Source organism: Poecilia reticulata, linkage group LG10, assembly GCF_000633615.1.
Source record: "Poecilia reticulata strain Guanapo linkage group LG10, Guppy_female_1.0+MT, whole genome shotgun sequence".
NCBI lineage: Eukaryota > Metazoa > Chordata > Actinopteri > Cyprinodontiformes > Poeciliidae > Poecilia > Poecilia reticulata.
In genome coordinates this window covers 4,680,945-4,702,451 of record NC_024340.1, presented here as the reverse complement: position 1 = coordinate 4,702,451, position 21,507 = coordinate 4,680,945, and the positions used below count along the sequence as shown (strand labels likewise).

Below are 21,507 nucleotides of genomic sequence, written 5' to 3'. Positions count from 1 at the left end.
CAGCCAGAGGTTCATTCCTCTGTGTGATCCAACCTTGCTGAAGATTAAGCAGCTCCTTGTGTCCAGAAGCAGGTTGAACAATGTATTTATAGCATTAGCATCAACAACTGTGACAAGCATTATTTTGAGAAAAACATAAATTTCTCAATGTGAGAGTTTTTTTCCCCCTCACTGAATAAAGTTTTATTTGACTTAAAGTTACTTTCTTTCTAAATTTGTTGACTAAATAAGGAGTGTAGCTTCAGGCTTTTAACACACCTTTAGAAAGCAGGGGTTCCTATGATACATTATTTCATGTTTAGATGATGATTAATGATATTTACTTCATGTATTGCAGATTTCTGTTAATAAGGTCTCCTTTTTTTAAAGGAGACCTTATATGCAAAATTCACATTCTGCATGCATTTATGTTTCCATTTGTGTCTCAGCTGCTTCTGAAAACAACCTGAGTGCTTAAAAAAAATACCACCCAGCCCTTACAAGTCAAAATCAGCAGGCGTTGCACTGTTACCTAGCAACCCAAGTGTAGCTCCAGAGTGTTTGGTCAGCTGGTTTTACTCTGCATGCGTTGTACAATGGCTGCTGGAAAAGGCAAGTAATTAGTTGTTGACATTTAGAAAACACTTGCTGCATACTTGCCGGAGCGCAGCAGGCTCTACTGTTGCTTTTCAAAGATGTATGGCCGTATAGTTGCAAATCTGTTTGCAGCCATTTTTACGTGCGAGTGTAAACGTTGAGTTTGGGGGTGCGGGGCAAGCAGCAACTTATTTGGATATAAAGTGACAAGATGCCCTAAAACAGCAACTTCTGAAAAGAGGGAAAAATCTAAAATATATCAAACATGTTTTGTACATCGCATAGACCTATCCTAACCTGTTGAAAAAGATGCATAAGAGGTCACCTTTAAACTTTTGAAGCGTTGCAAGAACACTGTTTTATGCAAGATTGCTTTTCATGACTAAAACGTCACTTTTATGTAACATTTGTATTGCCCTAAGTGACAATGAACATTTGGATGACGATACTATCAGTTTTAATTTCAAAGTACATTAAATATAGCCCATTTGCTTGTTTTTTTATGCTAAGTGTGTAAACCATCCCTGCCAACGTAAACAAGCAGATCTTGTTTTCATGCACTCCACCTCGCCGATGGTATTCTCTGTAAAATTGGTATATCAGTGTGTCTGACATTTTGTTCTCTGTGTGGATGATGTACCGCCGCTCTCCATCTGTCTCCGCCTGCAGGATGAGAAGGCTGAGGGCTTCATCAGCCTCCCCGAGTTCAGAATAGACCGAGCCATAGAGTGCAGGCGGAAATTGTGAGTCTCCCCCTCACATGTCGCCAGAATTACTAATCAAGCACATTTGCTCTCGCCCACACAACGTGAATGCACACAAACGCGCCATGCATGCTGGAAAAAAAAAGAAAAAGGGGGAAAAAAACCCAAAACCTAATCATACTCCTTCTCTCTGGCTGTCTGCAGCGCCTTCAAAGCCTGTCACCCCAAAATCAAGAGCTTCTTCTTCGCCACAGATTGTCTCGAGGAGATGAACAGGTGAGCTTCATCTTTGCATGTGTGTGAGTGTGTGTGTGTGTGTGTGTTGACGTGAACAGCAGTCAGAGATCAGGGACGCCACGTGTCATGTTTATGAATATTTTAGCCGAGTAAAACAAGTTTACACAGGGCAGCGGCCCACCAACGCCACACTGCGCATGAATAAGACATGATCCTGGTCTTCTGTTGATAAACGTTAGAGCTGGAAACACATGTGAGTGAATGTGTGTGTTTGTGCGTGCGTGTGTGTGTGTGTCTATGAGTCACGTGTGTGCATATGAGAGGGAGATTGTAATGATATTTGCAGGAGTGCCATCTGATGAGCTCTAATTATCTACACCTCCCCTGAATGACATGTGGAGATAATTGGAGGATCGTAATTAAGCAGCTATATTTGACTTCTGTGCAGCGTTTTGTTGGTTCGTGTGTGCCAGTGTGGTTGCAGGCACTTTCACAAGTTTTCTGTGCGAGAAGACGGATGTCTCTGTAAGAATTGAAAGTTGTCTGAATGTCATCGCAGCTTTTTTATTACATTTTTTTTTAGTACTTACAGAACTAAAACTAAATATAGACTGTGTTGTGGAGCTGAAGCAGACGAGGTTTGATGAATTCGAAAACAGTTCCACGTTTCCTGGGAAGAAGTCGGGACCTGTTTAGGGGTCAGAGGTGATTGTGAGGAGCCAAGCCAAGATTAGGCATCAAGATATGGTGCTAATTTTCTAAAACCAGAAAAGAGCTTTTGTTTCCACAATGCAGGAAACTCAAAAAACGAACACAGAGCCAAACTACCAGCTTTTACCAGCGGATTTTGTGAAATCCTTTTTTGAAATACCACCAGGGATTTTCGACAGTTTTTGTCGGGTGACTGACATCTGCTCGAGTATCCTCCAAGACCTTTTCTAAAACCAAACCTAGATTTGCTTGGGATCAGCTCTGTTTGACAGTCCAGTGACACAAACTTTAAGTTTTCTCACAGACATCATGAACTCTCTGACGCTGGACTGAATCCATCTTTCCCGTCACACACTCCACGCTTCCTATGCCAAAGAAATCTAGTGTTTGCTGTCTAGTTTGTAATCATTTTCTACTTTGCTTAAAGCAGAAGTCTGTGTTTTAAATATTTCAGAAATGTCTCTTGACAAAACTGCAAAATTTGTAATAGGCAAATGAACATTGAGGTCTTCTCTTTAAAGTACCCATGATGCAACTAATGAGGCTCCTGGGAAGTTTAATCAGGATTTCCAATATTTCTGCTCCATTAAAGAGTTCTGTTTAATAACTTTGAGAGTGTAATATTTATGAAAGGGCTAAATTTGGATTTGGATGAGATTCTTGTGATATTAGATTATATTTAACTATCTAAACTTTTATTTTATGTTAAACTGTTTATTTTAGCGCCTGCACAATTCAGGTTTTGGCTGGTTGTAAAGTGATGAAATAAAAATAATTCAAGAATGTGAATACTTTCACATTTTTGCAACTTTACTTAGACCTGTCCAACTAATACATTTTGTTGGACGATAAATTGTCCCAGTAATTATCGTGATAAACGATAATATTGTTGTTTTGAGACCATTTGCAAATTTCCAAAATGAAGCTCAATCAATTAATAAATAAAACGGAAGTAAAATCCACACATGCAAAGAATGAATGAAATAGTTTTAGATTTAATCATCAAAATGGAAATGATCAAGGCCGTGCCAGTTTATATCTATTAATTCAGTGAAGACAAATTGGTATCTGTGGCTTAGAGAAAGTCGGACCTTTCCTTTTTGATTTTACTTTTCCCTTTTGGAAATGATTATGAAAGTTTGGAAAGCACCTCAGGAGGAATAAGTCGGCTTGTTCAATATGATCAAATCCACTACCTCTGATTGATCCATAGCCACCCATTCTTCATTTTCTCTCCTTCATTCTGCACTCCATTTTCATTTTTTTTTTGGATTCCTGCTTGTTTCTTGTAGGTGGATGAACCGGCTGGGCTTAGCTGCTATTGGCTACACACCTGACGATAAGGTGCCACGCCCCGACGAAGGTGCGTTTATAAAATTAAAAATAAGTTGCTCCTTTCCTTCCTGCTTGTGAATTCACCTGCCTGTGTGCCGTTTGTATTTGTCCTCGCATCAGACTACTGGAGCGAGAGCGATCAAGACGAGGTTGACGGATCGATGACACTCAAACAGGAGGGGCCCTCGTCCCTGTGTGATACTTACCACCGCACGCCATCTGTGAGTAACGCGGCCTCTCATTCAGGCCCACTCAACATTCTCTCCACAGCGTTTCATTCTGATGGAATATTTTATTCTTAAAAGCCCCACAGTTTGCAGAGCTGCACACAGCAGCGCTCTCAGCATTAATAAAACATCAGAGCGGGAGACTATCTGGTTCTTTAAGCAGCCAAGATCAGAGTCACGATGCCAGAATGTTTACCTTGTCTGAGCTCTAGGTGGCAGTAGGTCCCTCCCGCTCCTCAGTGGAAGCCCATGACGTTTTACATGAATAAACCGTCATAGGCGTTTTATTCATGGCCACATGCGTTGTATGTCAATGTTGTGGTTGACGTTTCTCCCTACAAAACAAATGATCCAAAGTCTAGCTGTGAGAGTCATTAGCATGTCTTCTGCAAAGCTTCATTTATTGTTGTAAACAGGTGAAGTCAGATGTTTACACACGTCATATAAAAAGACATACAGTCTCTCTTCCCCACTGCGTGATATTAAGTCAGGTTAAACATCCCTTATATGCCAGAATAATTTACATAATTTTTGTTTTACTTTCTTCAAAATCAAAAGTTTACATACAGTACATCTACTGTATGTGAACAGTAACTGTTTACAATAAACATTTACTTTATATAAACATACAGTAAATATGTATGTTAGCTTTAAATATGTATGTTACATCATTAGTCTTATTTTGATTAATTTTTATCTGGCGTTTTATCACACCTATAATTTCTTTAGTATTAGTTTTTTTTCCTTAAAAATTCAGTTTCCAATCATTCTCCAAACCCAACTCTCCGCTCACAGTACCGCTGGGTCCTGCCAGATCGTTTCTTCTGGGTATCTTCTCTAGTTTGTCATGGCTGCACCATGATTACTCAAACTAAAACCATTCAGCAGTCACGTCAATCTTTTTTTTTTTTTGTACTTACATCTCTATCATTTCATTGCTTTTTTTTTTGCTCTTATTTTGGTGTATTTCTGCCTTTTCTTCTTCTCTCCGTCCTCGCCCACCTCGTCCGTCTCACTCTGCTCGTCTCCTGTCTTTGTATGTCCGTGCTCACGCACAACACCTGCTTGGTGACATTTTCCTACCCCCGCTTGCTCCGTCACACCCGACCCGCACTCAGGCCAACCTCCTTCACAGTTATGACCAGTTGCCCCGCTCGTTGAGCTCCATGAGCCTCTTGCGCTCCACTCCGTCCCCTCTCCCGAAAAGTGCCTCCACCTCCCCGATTCCTCCACAGATGGTCTCTTCCACCTCCCCTCTCCCTCTCCAGGTGAATTCTTCCAGCCCTTTCCCGGAGTCCAAGCACGGCCGACATTTCTCGAGCGAGTCCACGCACTCTCACTCCTCGGCCGAGGACCAGCGCGGAGACGGCATGGGCATGGGGACGGGCACGGGCAGCACCAGCACCCACTCGTCCAGCTGCCGCTCGTCCCACCGCGAGCGCCGCTCCTGGCAGGACCTCATCGAGACTCCGCTGACCAGCGCGGGGCTGCACTTCCTGCAGACGGCGCCGGGGGAGAGCGACTACGGCGGCCTGATTGGGGGAATGGCCGGGGAGATGGGGTACTACGGAGGGCTGGGCAGGCAGGGAATGTCCCCGGAGAGGCGCCGGCAAGCGACGCTGCCCGTACGGAGACACCACGCGGCAGAGAGGGACAGGGAGCGGGACGGGCCCTTCCCTCTGGAGCGAGGGCCGTACACACACAGCCACACGCACCGACGGTCCCACAAGCAACGGAGCCAGAGTCTACCCAGGAACAGAGATCCAATCCTGGGAAAGTTTCTGCACAGCGCGGCTCATATGGAGGAAAGGAGTGAGGATGAGGAGGGAGAGGGCTCAGCTGCAGACATGCTGGAGGCAGAGGACGGTAAGAAGACAAACTCACCTGCTCCATTCTGGTTCATATTGAATTGTACATATGATAAAAGTGGAAGAATTTACATGATCTAGCTTATACATTTCTAGAAAATGTAAACACGTTAAAGAAAATGACATTTTTCTAAACTGTGTTTTTACAGGGCACTGCAAGCCTTGGTTGGATCATTTTAATACATGAATATGCCTTGATCAAAACTATCAGTTACTCTGATTTGGGTTGTTGTCATGCTGGAAGCTGAACCATCTAGCAGGTTTACTTTGAGGATTGCCCCGATGTGCAGGGTTAGCTTAATTCACTTCCTGCCCTCTGGGTTTTCCAGACCTGCGGGATTTCAGAATGGACAGCAGAGAAAGGAGAGTGTCGGAGGGAAGGGAACGACGGATTTCAGACGGACGTGACCCTGAGCCTCTGGACGGGCTAGAGCAGCTCTACCGGGCCCTGGAGCAGGCCAACGTGACCGCGCTGGGAGACCCCAAACCCTGCAGCAAACAGGAACTGCGACGTTGTTTCACCCAGAGAGTCAGGGACCCGCTGCTCAACGACCGGCTGCACCGGGTCCGAGCCCTCCGCAGCACTTTGAAGGTACCATCGCCGAATCCGTCATGCATTATTATTGTAGAAGGATCCACCAATCAAGGTTTTTTATTAAGACAGATGCTTATAATGATTATTTGGACATCAGTATAACCAATCTCCAATATGTGCTAGTGATTTTTTTGCTTTTTGGTTGATTCTTGAAGTCGATTAGTTTTTTCTTCTTTCATTTACAAGATAAGAAAAGACAAAAGTCTCAATTTAATCAAACAAAGCATAATAACAAACAATGTACAACATTTAAATGCAGGGTTTCCACCAGGAAACTTGCTAAGCCCAGTAAGAGGGGCACCAGCAGTAGCAGTCCACCAGAGACTCACCATACTTTTAGATTAAAAAAATAAATATGGGTGCTGTGCAGGGGCGCAACTACATACTCTTTGAGGTGTGTGAACACATCATCTCCTCCACCGCCCCTTTCCTGGCCCAGGTTTAATATGTCCATACAACTCTCCCTTATTCCTGTACTTAGTAATTCCATTATGGACTTTCTCCAATAAAATTTTATCTGGGCCAATCAGAAAACAGAAACGACGACATCTGTCTGCCTGTAGTTTTAGCAATGGTAACAGAGGAAGTGTGAAGCTGTTCAGTCCGTGTGTGGGGGATGGTTGTTTACTACACTGGCAATTTCTGGTAAGCTTCATAGCCTCCACAAGGTTTGCCTGTACGTCACGGCAGTCTGTGTCACAGTGAATCTGAAGAAGCCTCTGACTGAAGATACTCTGTCTTCTCTCGTCAGGATGGTCAGGGTTGTCCATGATTTCCTTCAAAAAAAATGTACAGTTTTTCAAAATTGCTGTGCTTCCATTAACCAAATTTATCTTCATAATTACATTTATATGGTCAATGGAAACACAGCTGCTGTTGACAATATTTAAGCACCCAACTATGGAGACTATTGGTTTTAAAACAAACTTTGGTTACTATCAGATCTGACCTAAGGCACAAGTCGAATGATAAATCTATAAAATCTAAAAAGCTTTGAATTGTTTCACATTTCATTTACATCCTCTTGGTGTCTCTTTGCTCCTGCAGGCCAAAGAGTCTGAGCTGGAAGTGATCTGCGCCCTTCTCGAGGACCCCACGCTCTGCTCCCAGACCTTCAGAGAGTGGAAGCAGTGGCACAGCGAGCTCTACGCCGAAATCTGCCAGCTCAGTCCTGGCACCAACGGCCAGGACGACCTCTCCCCGATGGGCGTGCCCCTCATGACCCACACGCACTCCTTCATCGAGACGCACGTGTGAGGTGTGCGGCACGGGGGAGGCGACGCGCGACACCCCAACTCTGGGCCCGGAGAGCCTCCCGCTGCTCCCATCACGACTCTGAACACGCACTCACACACAAACACGGGGACAGACTTTGTAAGATGTGTAAATATCACAGAAGGGGGGGAAACAGTCTGAGAGGAGCGTGGATGAACTTTTGATAATCACGAGGACCCTCCCCCCACACAGGGTGCCTATTGCATGCCTGAACAGAAAGCATTAATCTTCCTTTGTCTATGGAACTCACCCAAAGTCCACACGCTTGTCGAGCAAAACAGGAAAACGAAAAAAAGGGAGACTTTGAGCCCATGTTTGTTTCTTTGTGTTTTTTTTTTGTTGTTGTCAATGTTAGAGGTCAGGGGGGAGGCTATGTAGCAGCAATACAGACGAGAAACCTTTTCACCACAGCACTGTACTTTTCTACTGATGAACTTTGCACCCAGAGCCACCAGTTCTCCCCCTTTCTCTAAAAAAAATGGTTTTCTTTACTTCTCATTGCATATCTCGTTGATTTACAGGGAAATCACTGTTATTTCAGGCTGATCTCATGGGAAATTGTGAGAACGGGAGCTTCAGTGTCAAGACCGCGACGTCGTTTCTTTATTTCTTTCTTTATATTTTTTAAAGCTGTTTCTCTGGGAACCCATGAAATTAAGCATCAAGCAACAACTGTGCTGGCCACAAAGCACGCTCCTTTAAACTGTGAAGTGTTCAGACGTCCTTGCAGAAGGAGGCTCCTCTGTTCAAATGCAATCCCGTTTTTTTTTTGCACCCTCTGATTTCTTTTCTTCTTCTTCTTCTTCTCCCCCCCTCTCTAGTAGTTCTCAAAAAGACTTGTGTAAATGTGAATACTGATGTAAATGTTTGAGTTCCACTACCACTGTGATACGCTTCTAGAGGTAGCGGAGAGAGACAGCGTTTCTACTAGCGTGGGTGCAAGATTGCTTTTTTTTTGTTTCTTTTTCTTTTTCCTTTTTTACAATTTGTTTTTCACTCAATGCAAGAGCAAAGGAGTTCTCTTTTCAAAGAAGTCACTCACTACAAAGAATGCACTTTCTATATCTGTGTCCCATCGGCTGCTTCACAGGGTCTCCGTCTCATCGGCCTCCTTCCCATTGCTGTTCAGATATCAGGTAAAAAGCGTTTGCCGTCTCATTTTCTAATGACTTGTGTACAGTCTACAGATATATTTAAGCCTAGAGGAGAATATATAAATCTATTTACGTTTTTGTGTCATAGATATAATGTAAAGTAAGATGTATTCTATGCCAAGGTTTTTTGCAGTGCCCCGCCCCGCCCCGCCCTCCACCTCCTCTCCACACTGTAGATGCAGGGCGCTCGGCAGCGGCCGTACCGGCTCCACTCACAGCTGGTCCGTTTCTCGGCGATGCGTTGCATGAGGGAAGGCCTGGGACTGGTTAGACTGGGACAGGGTAGAAATACTGTGGATTACTTTTCTTCCTTTTTTATTTATTAGTCTTGTAGCGCATGGTACATGCAAAAATGACGTTTCTCTTTTTTTTTAATAACGTATATTTTGAAAATCTTTCTTTCATTGCATACGGTTTAAAGACACACACTGTACATCTGAAGGTGATATTTCCTTTGCTGCTCAGCTCTTTAGACGTAATGCAGTTGTTGGATTTCGTATTCAAGCAGAAGGCTTCAGTTTGTCGTGTTTTGGTTCACCTGCAGTGTCTTCTGGAAGTATTCACACCCCGTGAACATGCTCTGAATTTGTCTCATTAACGCCACAAACTTGGCTGTATTTAACAGACACAGGGCCGGATTTAAAAGGATGTGGGACCCTGGGCTGGAGCCCATTTTGGTGCCAAATACACCACAAATAAAATCTCCTACTAATGCAAATACATTCATAGGTAGTCCTACAGACAGGCAGGTATGAATTGATGCATGGTAGGTTTAATACATCCCATGTTATCCCCCCCTAAAAACAAAGCTGCATAACTTTATATTTTTCTTTACATACTTAATTATTGTTTAGAGTCTTAAAAACTCCCAAATATTAATACAATTCACCTCATTTTGGTCTATGAATTTCATATAAAGTACAATGCAAAACACGCATTTAATTAAAAAAAAAATGTCTGTGACGTCCCCCAAAAATTGATACCCTGTTCTATTTTTAATCCCTCTGTCGCTTAAAAGAAATAGTTGAAAATAGTTTTCATTCTTTCCTTTACAAATAAAAAAGCTTCTGTGTTCGTCCCTCATAAGTCAATACTTTGCCGCAGTTTCACCAGGCGGTCTGTTGGGTAGGACTCTACTAGATCTGGAGATAAATATGTTTTATATTCTTCTTTGAAAATAGACATGAAGGCGATGTTTTGTCAGATCAGTCGTCAAATAACAGCTTCTAAAATACATTTCAGACTGGACTTGGTGCTGCCACCACCATGTATGTAAGGTCTTGTCAGGTGTCATTTTTGTACCACACACAGTAAATGACATGAAAGACTGATAAAAAAAATAGTAATTTGGTCTTATCAGAATACAGAACATTCTTCCATAATTCATTTTGTTCTACAATAGACTTTTTTTTCTCCATTCTTCCAAAAAGGCCAGAGTTGTTAAGTGAATCTCTGGAGTTCTTCCTCAGTCATTTTACCACGAGCCTCTCGGCTGCTTCTTCTATCATCTCTCTCCTTGCCGGCCGTGTCTTGGTGGCTTTGCAGTTCTGCTACACGAGTTAAAAACTAACCCTGTTTTTAACTTCTTCTGCACTTTATTTCTGACCTCTCTGCTGTGTTTCTTGGTCTTTAAGAGGCATTTTGTTCATTCATTTTTCCTAATAAACCTCTGAAAACAGAGCAGATTTTTATTTGTCGCATATTTTCACACATGTATTTTCATACGTATGAAAATATATTACATATATACGTTTTAAACATTGCTTAAACGTTTTTAAACAAAAACAATTAAGCAACTTTTTTGCTTTAAGGGGATCTATTATGCGAAATTCCCATTTTGCATAATGTGAATTTTTGTACTTCCATTCGGGTCTCTGCTGCTTCTAAAAAATACATAAAACAGCCTAAGCATTGTAAAAAAAAAAGTGACAAGACGCCATAGAGCAGCTCAAACTCCAGAGAACAGAGCAGACTAAAATCTCATTATCTAAATGTTTTGTGTAGCCCACAGACCTATCATCACCCACAATAAGTTACCTGTAAGTTCAGGCTACACTTGAGTTTGACTATTCCATAAAAATCCTGGTAAAATGCTTTAAACTCATTTTTATTGCCTGTAATGCCAAATATATGCGCAAACACAGCATAGGAAGGTTCATGGGGTGTTATTATTTTTACGAGACACTTCAAAAAAATGTTTTTAGGTTTCTGTCTCTAGAGACATTAGTGCAGTTACCTATGACTCCCTGTGAGGAAGTGGCTGATGCTGGCTGGTGTCAGACTGAATGGTCTGTACCAATTACTTCATCTGCAACATCAGGCCAAGAACTCAATGGTGCCCCCTAGAGACCAAGACTCTGAACAATGTGTAGCACCCACTGCATCCAGCACTAGTCCTGATCTTTGTTTTTTTTTTTTTTTTTTTTTACTGTCGGTCTTAAGTGGATTTTTTTTTCGTCATGTAAAACTGAAGTAAAATATCCAAACGCATCCGCAGCTCATGTTTTCCAACGGTTAATTTCAAGAGTGCCACAAAGAAACTTAACGATGCAAGCACTTTCCCTGTGCCTCCCAAAATCCTCTCTTTGACAGCAAAGGTCTCTCACCACACCAGTGTTGCCCACGCACACACACACACAGACACACACACACACACAAGCGCGTGCGTCTGCGGCCGTCAAACGAGCTGCGACGCAGTTCCACGCTCTTCGATTTGTCGTACAAAGTCTTCTCTCTCCAGCTCAAACTGTAGACACACTGTAGATGAAGGAGTTCTGAGAGCGGTTTTTTTGCACACACTGACTGTGTTACCCCTCCCGGATTCTTTTCATTTATTTATTTTTGCTTTGTGTGCGTTTGTGTGTGTGTGTAGACCTGCAGAAACAGGCTGAAAAGGGAGATTCCACTGTGTGTTCTTTCAGGGGTTTACACCTCATGGTACATTGCACAGGTGTGTAAGATGTAAGTTGCACTGCGACATTAAAAAAAAAAAGGAACATATTGCTCTTTTTCAAGGATAATATTAGCTTACTGTTATTATGTACATTCAACTGACTAAAGATATTAAAAAGAAAGAAAAATGACATTTATTCTTCCTAAAGTAGCCTTTTTTTGATTTCATATATATGAAAGTACATAAATATATATAAATATAAATATATATATATACATATATATATATTACAGAAAATACAGATTGTAAACCTAAGTTGTTAAACTTTGACTTCAATAAACTGAATCCTCTGCACTATGAGCTGCTGTCTCTTTCTGTGTCTGGTGTTCTTGTAAAGTGCGTATGTGGGTGTCAACGTCAAAAATTGGAAAACTACATAAATATTCCAGTCAAAATGTGACACTTGTTCACGATGCTCTGATGATCTGAGATATATTGTATTTTAACCACTTATTTTTGTTATTATTGATGATTGTGGCTTCCAGCTGATAAAAACAGATGCATAAATCATAAAACTAACATTTATTCAGTGTACTGCTGTAGATTATATGCACTTTCTTTTTTTTTTTTCCCCCTTGGTGGGGATTCTTGGCATGAATTACTGAATCGATGCAGCATAGCATGGAGGCAATCCGCCATTATTGGCTCAGGTATCTCTTCTTCTTAATATCTGTAGATTTTCTATTGGGTTTTTTGGTTTGGTAAGTTGAAAAATAGTGGCATCACAGTCATTAAAGCAAGTATTGGTACTTTTGGCAATGTAGGAAGGTGCCAAGCACTACTGTAAGTGTGTATTAGGGACTAACCTGTGTTCACATGGTGAAAGAGGAGAATAACTTTTATTTATGTGCTTATTTTATATCATATTTAAGCTTTCTTTTAAACTGACTTCCACTTAGGTTCAAGTACGTCCAGAGATTTACGTTGCTATAAGACAGGTGAAAGAAAAGGTGACTGAAGTCTTCATAAACAGACTTGTTGCATGGCAGTAAATTGGCCAGAAGTGCTAATTTACAGTCTTTAGCATTGCTAATTGATCATTTGGAAGCAGCATCCAGTCATAAAGGGGATATAATGTCACAAAATAATAATAATTAAAAAAAAAAAATCCATGGGGAGGTAACTCTGCTGGGAAATGAAATCAGCGTGTCAGTAAAGTTTCTCAGCAGAGGCATCCAGAGCTCTAGATTTCGTGGATGACAGCAGAGGGAATTACCACCACTGACTGGAAAGTTCATACCTGAACTCAAGCAGGTCTGTTGTTTGTTCCTCTACAATCTTTCTCCAAACTCTGCCACAATGATTTGTAAATACCAAACAGCTTTTCATAAAATATAAGCCTTGTGACCAACGAGCAAAAGCACAGTCCATTTCTCCTTCGCCCAGACAGACTGATGCTGTCTGGGATTCAACGACAGTTAAGCACAGGGAATTTGACAGTTGTTGCATTTTGCCATGGATATTATGGGCTTTACTTCAGTATTATTTTAATGATGCCTTTTATCCCTGTTGTTTGTACATAATTCTTTTTTCTGTTTTTTCTTTCTTCTTTTTTTGTCAAGCTTTTTTCCTTCCAAACATTAATATGTTTGGATACTGAACAGCCGGCCGCCAGTCTAATTAATAAGGACCTATTATGGTTTACCCATTTTGAGAAGAATTTTGACACCAGTCTTCACTGTGTATTTATGGACAATAACCATAATGATATTTATCTTGACACCATATTCAGATTTTTTGAGAAATCGAAGTTTGGGGTTTCATTCACTATAAACTAAAATAATCAAAATTTACAGAAATGTAATGTCTGGAATATCACTCTGTGTAAAGAATATAGATAATATGTGTCTACTGAATTGAATTAATGAAATAATTTAGCTTTACAGTGATATTCTAAGGTACTGCGATGCCGCTACGTCAGTAAATGTGCCTAGAAATAATAGACTCGGTGGTAAAAATCCTCAAGATCTCCCACCCAAGCTGCAGATGCAGCCTCTGTCCAGTAGATGGCGGGAGCTGACCGTTTGAAAGCAGCGAAGGTTTCAATTGGACGAAGAAGAGGGAGGATCGCTGTCATGGCGGCCAAGGTGAAAGTTTAACGTGTTCTATTTGGACGTTTTTCATTGTTTAACCGTGTATTTTCAATGAATGCATGCGTCATGTGCTATAGTAGTAGTGCATTGAGCTTTAAATGACCTATTTATGTGACTGTCACCTTCCAGCTGTTGGTGCTGGGCTGTAACTCCCGATGCTAACTGAGCTTCGCTGGATAAGTCTCAGTTTAAGCGGATGATATTCCTACATTAGATCCCTTTCAGACACCCGAGACAGCTGCCAGAGCTCGACATTTGTTTCTGCCGACTTTATATCCCCTTTTACGTACATGCGGTAACATTAGGAAAACCTTTATTAGACGTCTGCCTGGCTAAAAAGAAAAGAAAAAAAGCAAACGGTTGTTTACATTTCTTTTTATGTTGTCACTGTGTGACGTCCGAGCTTTCAGCAACAGAAATGATTTACTGTTTACATCAGAGTTCTTAAGTTAGCTTTAATTCTAATAAAATGATACATAAACCAAAGTAGGATACAGGGTTGCGTACATACTGTCTATACCAGACACTACGTGGTTTAACCTGTAATTTTGCTTATACTAAGGGAGACTTTAAACATAACCTTCGTGCATTTCCGTTTTCAGCAAACGGAATTCCTAAGAAACGCTGGATTTAATTATTTTTCAAAAATAATTAAACGGTTATTTAAAAAAAAAAAAGCAAATCAAATGAGATAAAGCCTCTGTTGATTTTTAAGCTAGAAATGTTTGGATTCTTGTGTGTGAGTCAAAACTAAGATTTTTTGAAAATGACCTTCTTATAAGCTGCTGTTACAAAAATGATTCATACACACACACACACAGGTGTGCTCACACAGGTAAATCCCCTCCATATATGACACCATGATATAACCACGACTCTTATGTATTTACACAACTCTATCTGTATTTATCTGTCCTATTTATCAAAGGGTTAGTAGATTTATAACAGAGTTCTTATATTAGGAAGGGCTGTCACATTGTCAAATTTCGCTGGATGAAGGTATTGAGATGAACAATAATCAGAAGGCACTATTATTGTTTTGAGATTCTTTTCAAGTAATGTGATCCTAATGGCATGATAATGCAACTACATTCTTTCAAAGATCAATAAACTTTCATTTCAAATGAACATTTAACACATTTTAAATATAAAAAAATAAAATAAAAACAACCCAAACGGCAAATATAGTGGATGCTGAAGTCTCTGTAAACAAAACTACACTTCAATAAAGGTGCTAGTTGGAACCAGACTGAAACTTTCTGTCACACCAGAGACACAAGAAAAACAAACAATCACGCAATTGGAAATTATTGAGCTTGTTTTAATATGCAACGCCATTAATTGATATATTTTGTTTTGCGACAGGCTCAGGCGCCGATGTTTTTTGTCTAGGTTTCCAAATAGTCGGACATTTTCTCCGACGTCTCATTGAAAAGATTTGTAACGGCAGGAACAGTTGTGACCGTTTTGAAAATGTAACTCTATAAAACCTTTGTATGCTTTGACACAGGCTTATTGTTGATCCAAAGGCCCATATTCTAATGTTAATGTGTTCCCAAAAATACTCTTCCAAATATACAATTTTACACTTCCAAAACAAAGCATTACAGACAATCTTCAGAAGAGAAAGCAGATAAAGAAGAGAGCTGTTAATGTTCTCTGGTTGTAAAACATCGTCACGCTTACCTGAGATTATCATCCACGATGAAACCTCACCTTCTATACCTCTCAACACCTGTGAACCAGATTCTCAAGATGTTGGCATGAGAATCTGACTTTCGATTTTTTTGTTTTGTTTTATTGCGTCGCAAGCGTTAGCAGAAATAAAACACGGCAGATCGAAAAGGAAGAGCCAACCTGCAACCCGCAGCTGACCTAGAAAACAACCACAAGGGGGAAACTGGCCTGCAGAACAAGGGATGTGAAGCTGATCAAAGTTTGCAGTTTGTTTTGATGTTCGCTTCTTTGCACAAGCAATTTTAGTTTTTTTACATAAAGAGGCGTTTCCATGGTAAAAAATCTTGAAGTTCAAAGTGTGGCATTTTGTCATTTTTATGTTTTTTTTAAATAATTCATTCAGAAACTCAGAGACGCTTATCAGGTTTCGTGTACAAAAATACGACGACGACAATGTGGGGCGATTTTGGGAGATGCTTCAGCGCAACCTGGTGCCGTTATTTTACCGTATGAACATTCAACTGAGTCTTTGAGTATTGAGAATTAGACTTTAAAAAAAAATTGTGCAATTAGTTCATTAATGAGTTAGATTGACTCCAGCTGAGCATGTGCAGAGTACAGCTTGCTTCTGATTGGAGAAAACGTTTGTGCCCCTCTGTCTCAGCAGCCCCCCCATTGTCCCCCCCCAACCCCCACCACATCCCCACCCGCCGTCTTCCTTTTCCACTCACGCATCACAGCAGTCGCTCGTCTTTCAGTGACAACAGCAACTGTTGCCGCATTAAGCTGCAAAGTGCTGCATTTAAAAAAAGAAAAAAAAAAATAGTTTAATGTCTTCTCCCCCCTCTCCAGGTGGCGATGGTGGCCGTCCCCACGGTGCTGGGAATCGCCTCCATCCGCGTGTACACGGTGAAAGACGCTCCCGCTGACGGGCTGGTTTCTCGAGACAGGGTACGGCCGTCTGTCCCGCAGCATCGCCGTGAGGCGGCGTGGCTCGCTGTGTTTTGTCTCAACTCGCTGTGTCTCTCCAGCTGAACGTCTACGCCCCGCTGCTCGGCGCTGACCCGCCTAAGGTCGTCCCAGAAAGTCCAGGACTTGTCGAGAGAGGGCTAACGACGACCAGAGAGAGCGTTTTGCCCGCGGTCCGAGCTGTGAAGGTATTTCTTGCTGTGTAACGTGGAATATAGTAGGAAACATCCAGGCAGTGCAGCGTTGATGTGGAGAAAGAGTGAAGATTGAGCAAGTCAGCAGAATTAGTTAGCGGACCACTCAAACTGGAGAGTTTGGAGTCAAACTCTCCAGTTGAACTCTCAAAACGTTCAACTGGAGAGTTTGACTCCAAATTTAGAGCAGAACTACTTCTGGAAAAAAGAATCCAATTCTTCTTCCTTAACAGTTGGATTCTTCCATTATAAAGATGAAAATGGCCAAAAATAATGGCATTTTTAATGCAAAGTTGCTTTAAAAGTCAATTAAAAGCATCAACTTTGCATTAAAGTGTCAGTATTTACCAAATAATGCAAAGTTGGCACTTTTAATTGACTTTTTAATGCAACTTTTAAAGCAACTTTGCATTAAAAGTGTCACTAGTGACCCATTGACACTTCATGACAACTGTCATAAACATTCATAAAGACTCCTTCCTGTTCAAAGCAGGTGTTAAATGATAGTATCACACTAGTCTTATGCACACTGAAGGCTTCATATCTGCAGCCTTGGCACCTTCTCTTGATTTGATTTTTATTTTCTTTTTGTTTTTTTTATTATTTCTGTTCCTCTTGCTTGCGGTTAGCGCTCCATCCCACGAAGCTGCAAGTGCTAAGTGCGGGTATGACGTTTGCAGAGCGCACCAGGAGTTTGACAGGAAACAGTGCTCTTTTTTTTCTTCTTTTTTTTTCCTGCAGTTCAGAGCTGTTGTTGTGTTAACAGCGGGGAGATTTGACAGTTTGATTCTGTGAAAGAGCTGAACAAAAAAAAACACACAACAAAAACCCGACACTGACTGATATCTGCCTTGTTCTTTATAACCTTCTTATAGTGTTTTATTTCTCCGTACAGGGTGCCTGTGTCTCTGTAAAGCGGAGTAGCGTTAATCTTTACCATGCAGGAGAGGGTAAGTTAACAGAAGGCACAAAATACTTTGATTACACACTTTCTGGAGTCGTTTTTAACAAATCACCTCAGCGTGTAGTTATGTGTTGCGCAGTTGTTCCAGTTTGGTGAACGAAGCAGGATTTTTGAGTCTCATTGCAAATTCGGTTTGCAGGCAAAATCCAAATTTGTTGAAACGAAACACAGTTTACTCATTTATTCCTCATTATAACACATTCTTGTTTTTAAGTGTGTATAGTAAAGAGCTTCAATGGTTGCATCAAAACATGGACTGGTGCTTTATTACCTGGTTAAAACGTGACTAAGGCGAGAGAAACGTCCAAAACGTTTAGAGAAGAGATGACAGCCATGCAGGAAACGACAAGAAGAAAGGAAAAACCCCGAATCTTCACAGAGATGCAGTCGGAGGGTTTGTGAGGTCAAAGTTGAAGGATCAGTACCGTAAAATGTCTTAAATTCAGAAAAAAAAAAAAAAGAAGTTGGGTTTAAAGACATTAGTCACAGGTCTTGGCAGGACTATTTCATCTCATAGGTGTAGTTTTCTTTCTTCTTGTGGGGATTTTCTGTCAGGCAAAAGTTTGAGTCACATCCACACATCTCCATTGTGCTCTCTGTGATTTGAGGTGGTTGTGGCTACCGCTAACTAGCTGCTAATAAATCCTTCCTAGCTAACAAGCTAGCTTGTTTTTTCAGTCTATACCCAAGTGGCCGTCCCAGTCACTGACCATGACTGGAGGCCTGACATTCCTAAAGCGAGTCGTAACAGAACGGAGCTGCTCTAAGTACTAGAGATGCTGGTCATGAAGGGGTTAACAACAGCAGATGTTTGAAGCTGCATTTTATGCTGAATTTGCAGAAACCAGCTGAAATATTAGTTATATTTTGTTCCGATGCTGCATTGAGCCCCGTTTCAATCAACAAGTTGAGTTTATTAGTAAGGAGTTTGAGTAATGCATCTTTTTTAAACTGTCTCTATTTACGTTTCCTGTTTTCTAGATGTTTATTACTACTTGATAGACCCTCCTCCAGGTTTTCTGCCCAGATTTGGAACCGTCACCATGGCTGGCCTTCTGGGAATGTTCTTGGCGAGAAAAGGTGACGTAGTTTCCCGTTTCCGCACCACGAGTGTTTTTTAAAATTGTACCGTCGGTGGTCAGCTGGTTTTCTGGTCCGAGTTCCTGCAGCGACTTGAAAAGCTTCTTTTTCCAAAGCCGCCATTCATTTTCCATCTTGAACTGTTGCAGACAGAAGTATTAAAGTATACTTGACAGGATAAAAAAACCAGGCTTTTACTCGTATATATAGATTTTGTTTTCCTCCCACCAAAGCGGATGTGAGATCAGAGTCGGTGCCAGAGCTGATTCCTGTCAGCCACCTTGGAGTTTCACTGGAAACGTCTTTTCCAGGGAAAACGCTACGTCCTCCCGCTCATCACTTCTGATTTTCTAAAGAGAACAAAAAATCAATAAATCAGCAGAAAAAAAAGTGATGGTGAAATTCACTGACAAGCTTTTGAAAAACTGAAGTTACTAAAACGGTTCCAAATTAATCAGCTTAAATGTCCATCCATCCATTCACAGCGACTCGCAAAAGTTTTCACACCCTTCGGACTTTCCTTTATTTGGTCACTTTACAACCACCAACATGAATACGTTTCATTGGAACAAAAAGTGGCAGACAATTTCACACACGAGTCAAACAATTTTTAGCTAATGAAAAATCTGAAAAGTGCTGTGCAAAAGTTTTCAGCCCCCTTGGTTAAATTTTTGCTGATACACAAATGTTGAACACCAACTGCTCTGATTTGATTGCTAAAATAACATTCAAGTATGTAACGGTCATGTTAACACCACTGGACCAGAATGTTCCAGAATTTAATCGAGCCAGCCGTCGTCTGATTGGCCAGTTTGATCTGTGGCCGTCCAATTAGGTCCAGATCTAAAATACTAAAGTTTCAAATCATTTTTCTACCGACAAATTTTAAATATTTCATTCAGCCTTTTTTTATCCGACAGGTTGTTAAAATTGAAACTTCTTTATTTATTTTAGATTTTAAAAAATCTAAAAAGAACCTTTTAGAAATAAAAAAAAAACAATTTCAGATTTTTTTTTTTAGATTTAGTCTAGACATGCGTTTAGAGTAAATACATGTCTAAACGGGCATGTAGTTCATATTTTAAACATAAAATCCTTACGTGTCGCTAGCAGCTAGAGGGCCTTGTAAAAACTTACAGTGGACTGGATTTGGCCTCCGGGCCTCCAGTTTTGACATACGTGGTTCAGATTGAAGCGTATTTGGCCTAGTCAAAGACCATAACTACATCTAAGTAAGTGGGAATCTATGGCAAGACTTTGGGAAAATATTTCTCAGGAGACGTAAAGAACTGGGAATGATTTCAGACCACAGGGGAGCCGAATAGTAATGCACACCGCACCTTTCAGATTTCTGTCTCATTTTATGGCTTTAATGCCATTTATCATGTTCCAGTTGTTCAGCCGGTGTTTTGGCTGAAGCAGATTCAGAAAAAGCGACTCCTCCTCGCTTCCAGAGGTGGAACTGCGACGACAAACGTTTAAAAAATCACAAACGTTTCGGTGAAACGTTTGTGATTTTTACTGATTTTTACTTCTTTTTTTTTCTCCCTGAAGAGAGATGCTTCTATACGAGTTGTTTAAACTAGAACGAAGTTTCCATCCTTGAACAGGTCTCCCGCTCGCGGGCTGGTTTCAGACAGGATGTGAGGAGGAAGGGTTGTTAAAAACAATGTCTGAAATTATCCCTGCTTTGTCGTGTGAGACGTTTTTGTCGAAACCGGCAGAAAGTGGGACCGACCCGATTGCCTCTTGTTTGTCACGCTAAAAATGAAAAAAAAAAAAACCTTTCCAGGCTCCCGTTTCAAGAGGTTGGCGGTTCCGTTGGGTCTGATGAGCGCCGGGGCGTCGGTGTGCTACCCAGCCCAAGCCGTGTCTGTGCTCAAGGTAGCATTTGTTTTTGTCTGGGGTTTTTTTTGTTTGGGAATTTGGGAGTCATTTTCAGATGTAATGCCTCTGCTTTCCCACGCTCCCTGAAGGTGACGGGACAGAAGGCGTACGCCGCGGGGCAGTGGAGCGCCGCCGCCGCGTCCTCTCTGCTCGCCGCCAGGGAACCTGTCACCAAAGAGGCTGCTGCGTCGCAAACGCAGGTTAGAAACGACGGAAACGACGCGGATCGATCGGGGAGAGGGTTCAAACGGAGAGCGGATTCTAATGAGTCGTAGTTTTAGTGACTTAACCAGAAACTCTGGTTCAACCTTCAAAGGGACGACTTGCTTCCCACTGGCCGGGTTCAGAAATCCCCAGTGTGTCATCACCATGATGCGGCTCAGGTTCCATTTCCTGGACTCGTACTTTGACCTTTTTATAGATTATTGGTAATTTTGGGGAATCTGCCTTTGATCTGCTCAGTTATTTTCTGCTGTCTAATGTTTTAAAATGATGACTTACTGTTTATTATCGAATGTTTAATAAGTTAAGTGCTTTTTTTTGTTGTCGCCTTGTATAAATCATAAAGTTGACACACTTTATAAGAAGTTTAAAAACAATTAAATGTATATAAATTCAAAGTTACTCTTTCTCTAAATATTAACGTTAATTGCTAACTATATTTATTAACATAGTCTATATTATACTGTAGTTATGTGAACTTCAAGTCATTTTAATGAAAAACATCCCTGTTCATCCTCTTCATGAGATTCTTATTCAACAACAGAGTGTTTTCAGTCAGAGGCTTAGTCACAGGTGTTGTAACACAGACCACTAGAGGATGCTTCCTGCCCACATCTAAAACTTTTTCATGTTGCTTTCAGTGGAAATTGAACAGTAAAGAAAAGATATTCATTCCTTATATTTAAAAGTTTGATGATATTTCATATGTTTAAAAATAATAAATAATAATAGTTGTTTCATTAAAAAATGTAACCAAAATTTTATAGCAGATATTGTAAAAGAAAC

At 41.0% G+C, this 21,507-nt stretch overlaps 3 protein-coding genes across 5 annotated transcripts in view; 2 read left to right on the top strand and 1 right to left on the bottom strand.

The window, feature by feature from the left end:
• LOC103470921 (connector enhancer of kinase suppressor of ras 2) overlaps positions 1–11,674 on the top strand; it is a 76,484-nt gene extending 64,810 nt beyond the window's left edge. For 2 of the 3 annotated variants that reach the window (XM_008419640.2, XM_008419639.2), the window contains 7 exons: positions 1,246–1,319; positions 1,485–1,556; positions 3,521–3,591; positions 3,684–3,784; positions 4,909–5,656; positions 5,988–6,250; positions 7,301–11,674. In XM_008419640.2, coding sequence (XP_008417862.1) covers positions 1,246–1,319; positions 1,485–1,556; positions 3,521–3,591; positions 3,684–3,784; positions 4,909–5,656; positions 5,988–6,250; positions 7,301–7,510 — 1,539 coding nt within the window. In that variant the 3' untranslated portion in view covers positions 7,511–11,674. The remainder of the gene's footprint in view (positions 1–1,245; positions 1,320–1,484; positions 1,557–3,520; positions 3,592–3,683; positions 3,785–4,908; positions 5,657–5,987; positions 6,251–7,300) is intronic. The other variant, XM_008419641.2, reaches the window with a different exon arrangement.
• A 1,948-nt stretch (positions 11,675–13,622) lies between these two features.
• Positions 13,623–21,507, top strand: part of apool (apolipoprotein O-like) — an 11,603-nt gene continuing 3,718 nt past the window's right edge. The window contains exons 1-7 of the mRNA XM_008419636.1: positions 13,623–13,722; positions 16,258–16,356; positions 16,437–16,562; positions 17,464–17,518; positions 18,514–18,612; positions 20,405–20,496; positions 20,589–20,699. Coding sequence (XP_008417858.1) covers positions 13,642–13,722; positions 16,258–16,356; positions 16,437–16,562; positions 17,464–17,518; positions 18,514–18,612; positions 20,405–20,496; positions 20,589–20,699 — 663 coding nt within the window. The 5' untranslated portion in view covers positions 13,623–13,641. The remainder of the gene's footprint in view (positions 13,723–16,257; positions 16,357–16,436; positions 16,563–17,463; positions 17,519–18,513; positions 18,613–20,404; positions 20,497–20,588; positions 20,700–21,507) is intronic.
• Positions 18,792–21,507, bottom strand: part of tenm1 (teneurin transmembrane protein 1) — a 320,904-nt gene continuing 318,188 nt past the window's right edge. Inside the window, exon 40 of the mRNA XM_017307003.1 lies at positions 18,792–18,962. The gene's annotated coding sequence lies outside the window, so the exon portion shown is untranslated. The remainder of the gene's footprint in view (positions 18,963–21,507) is intronic.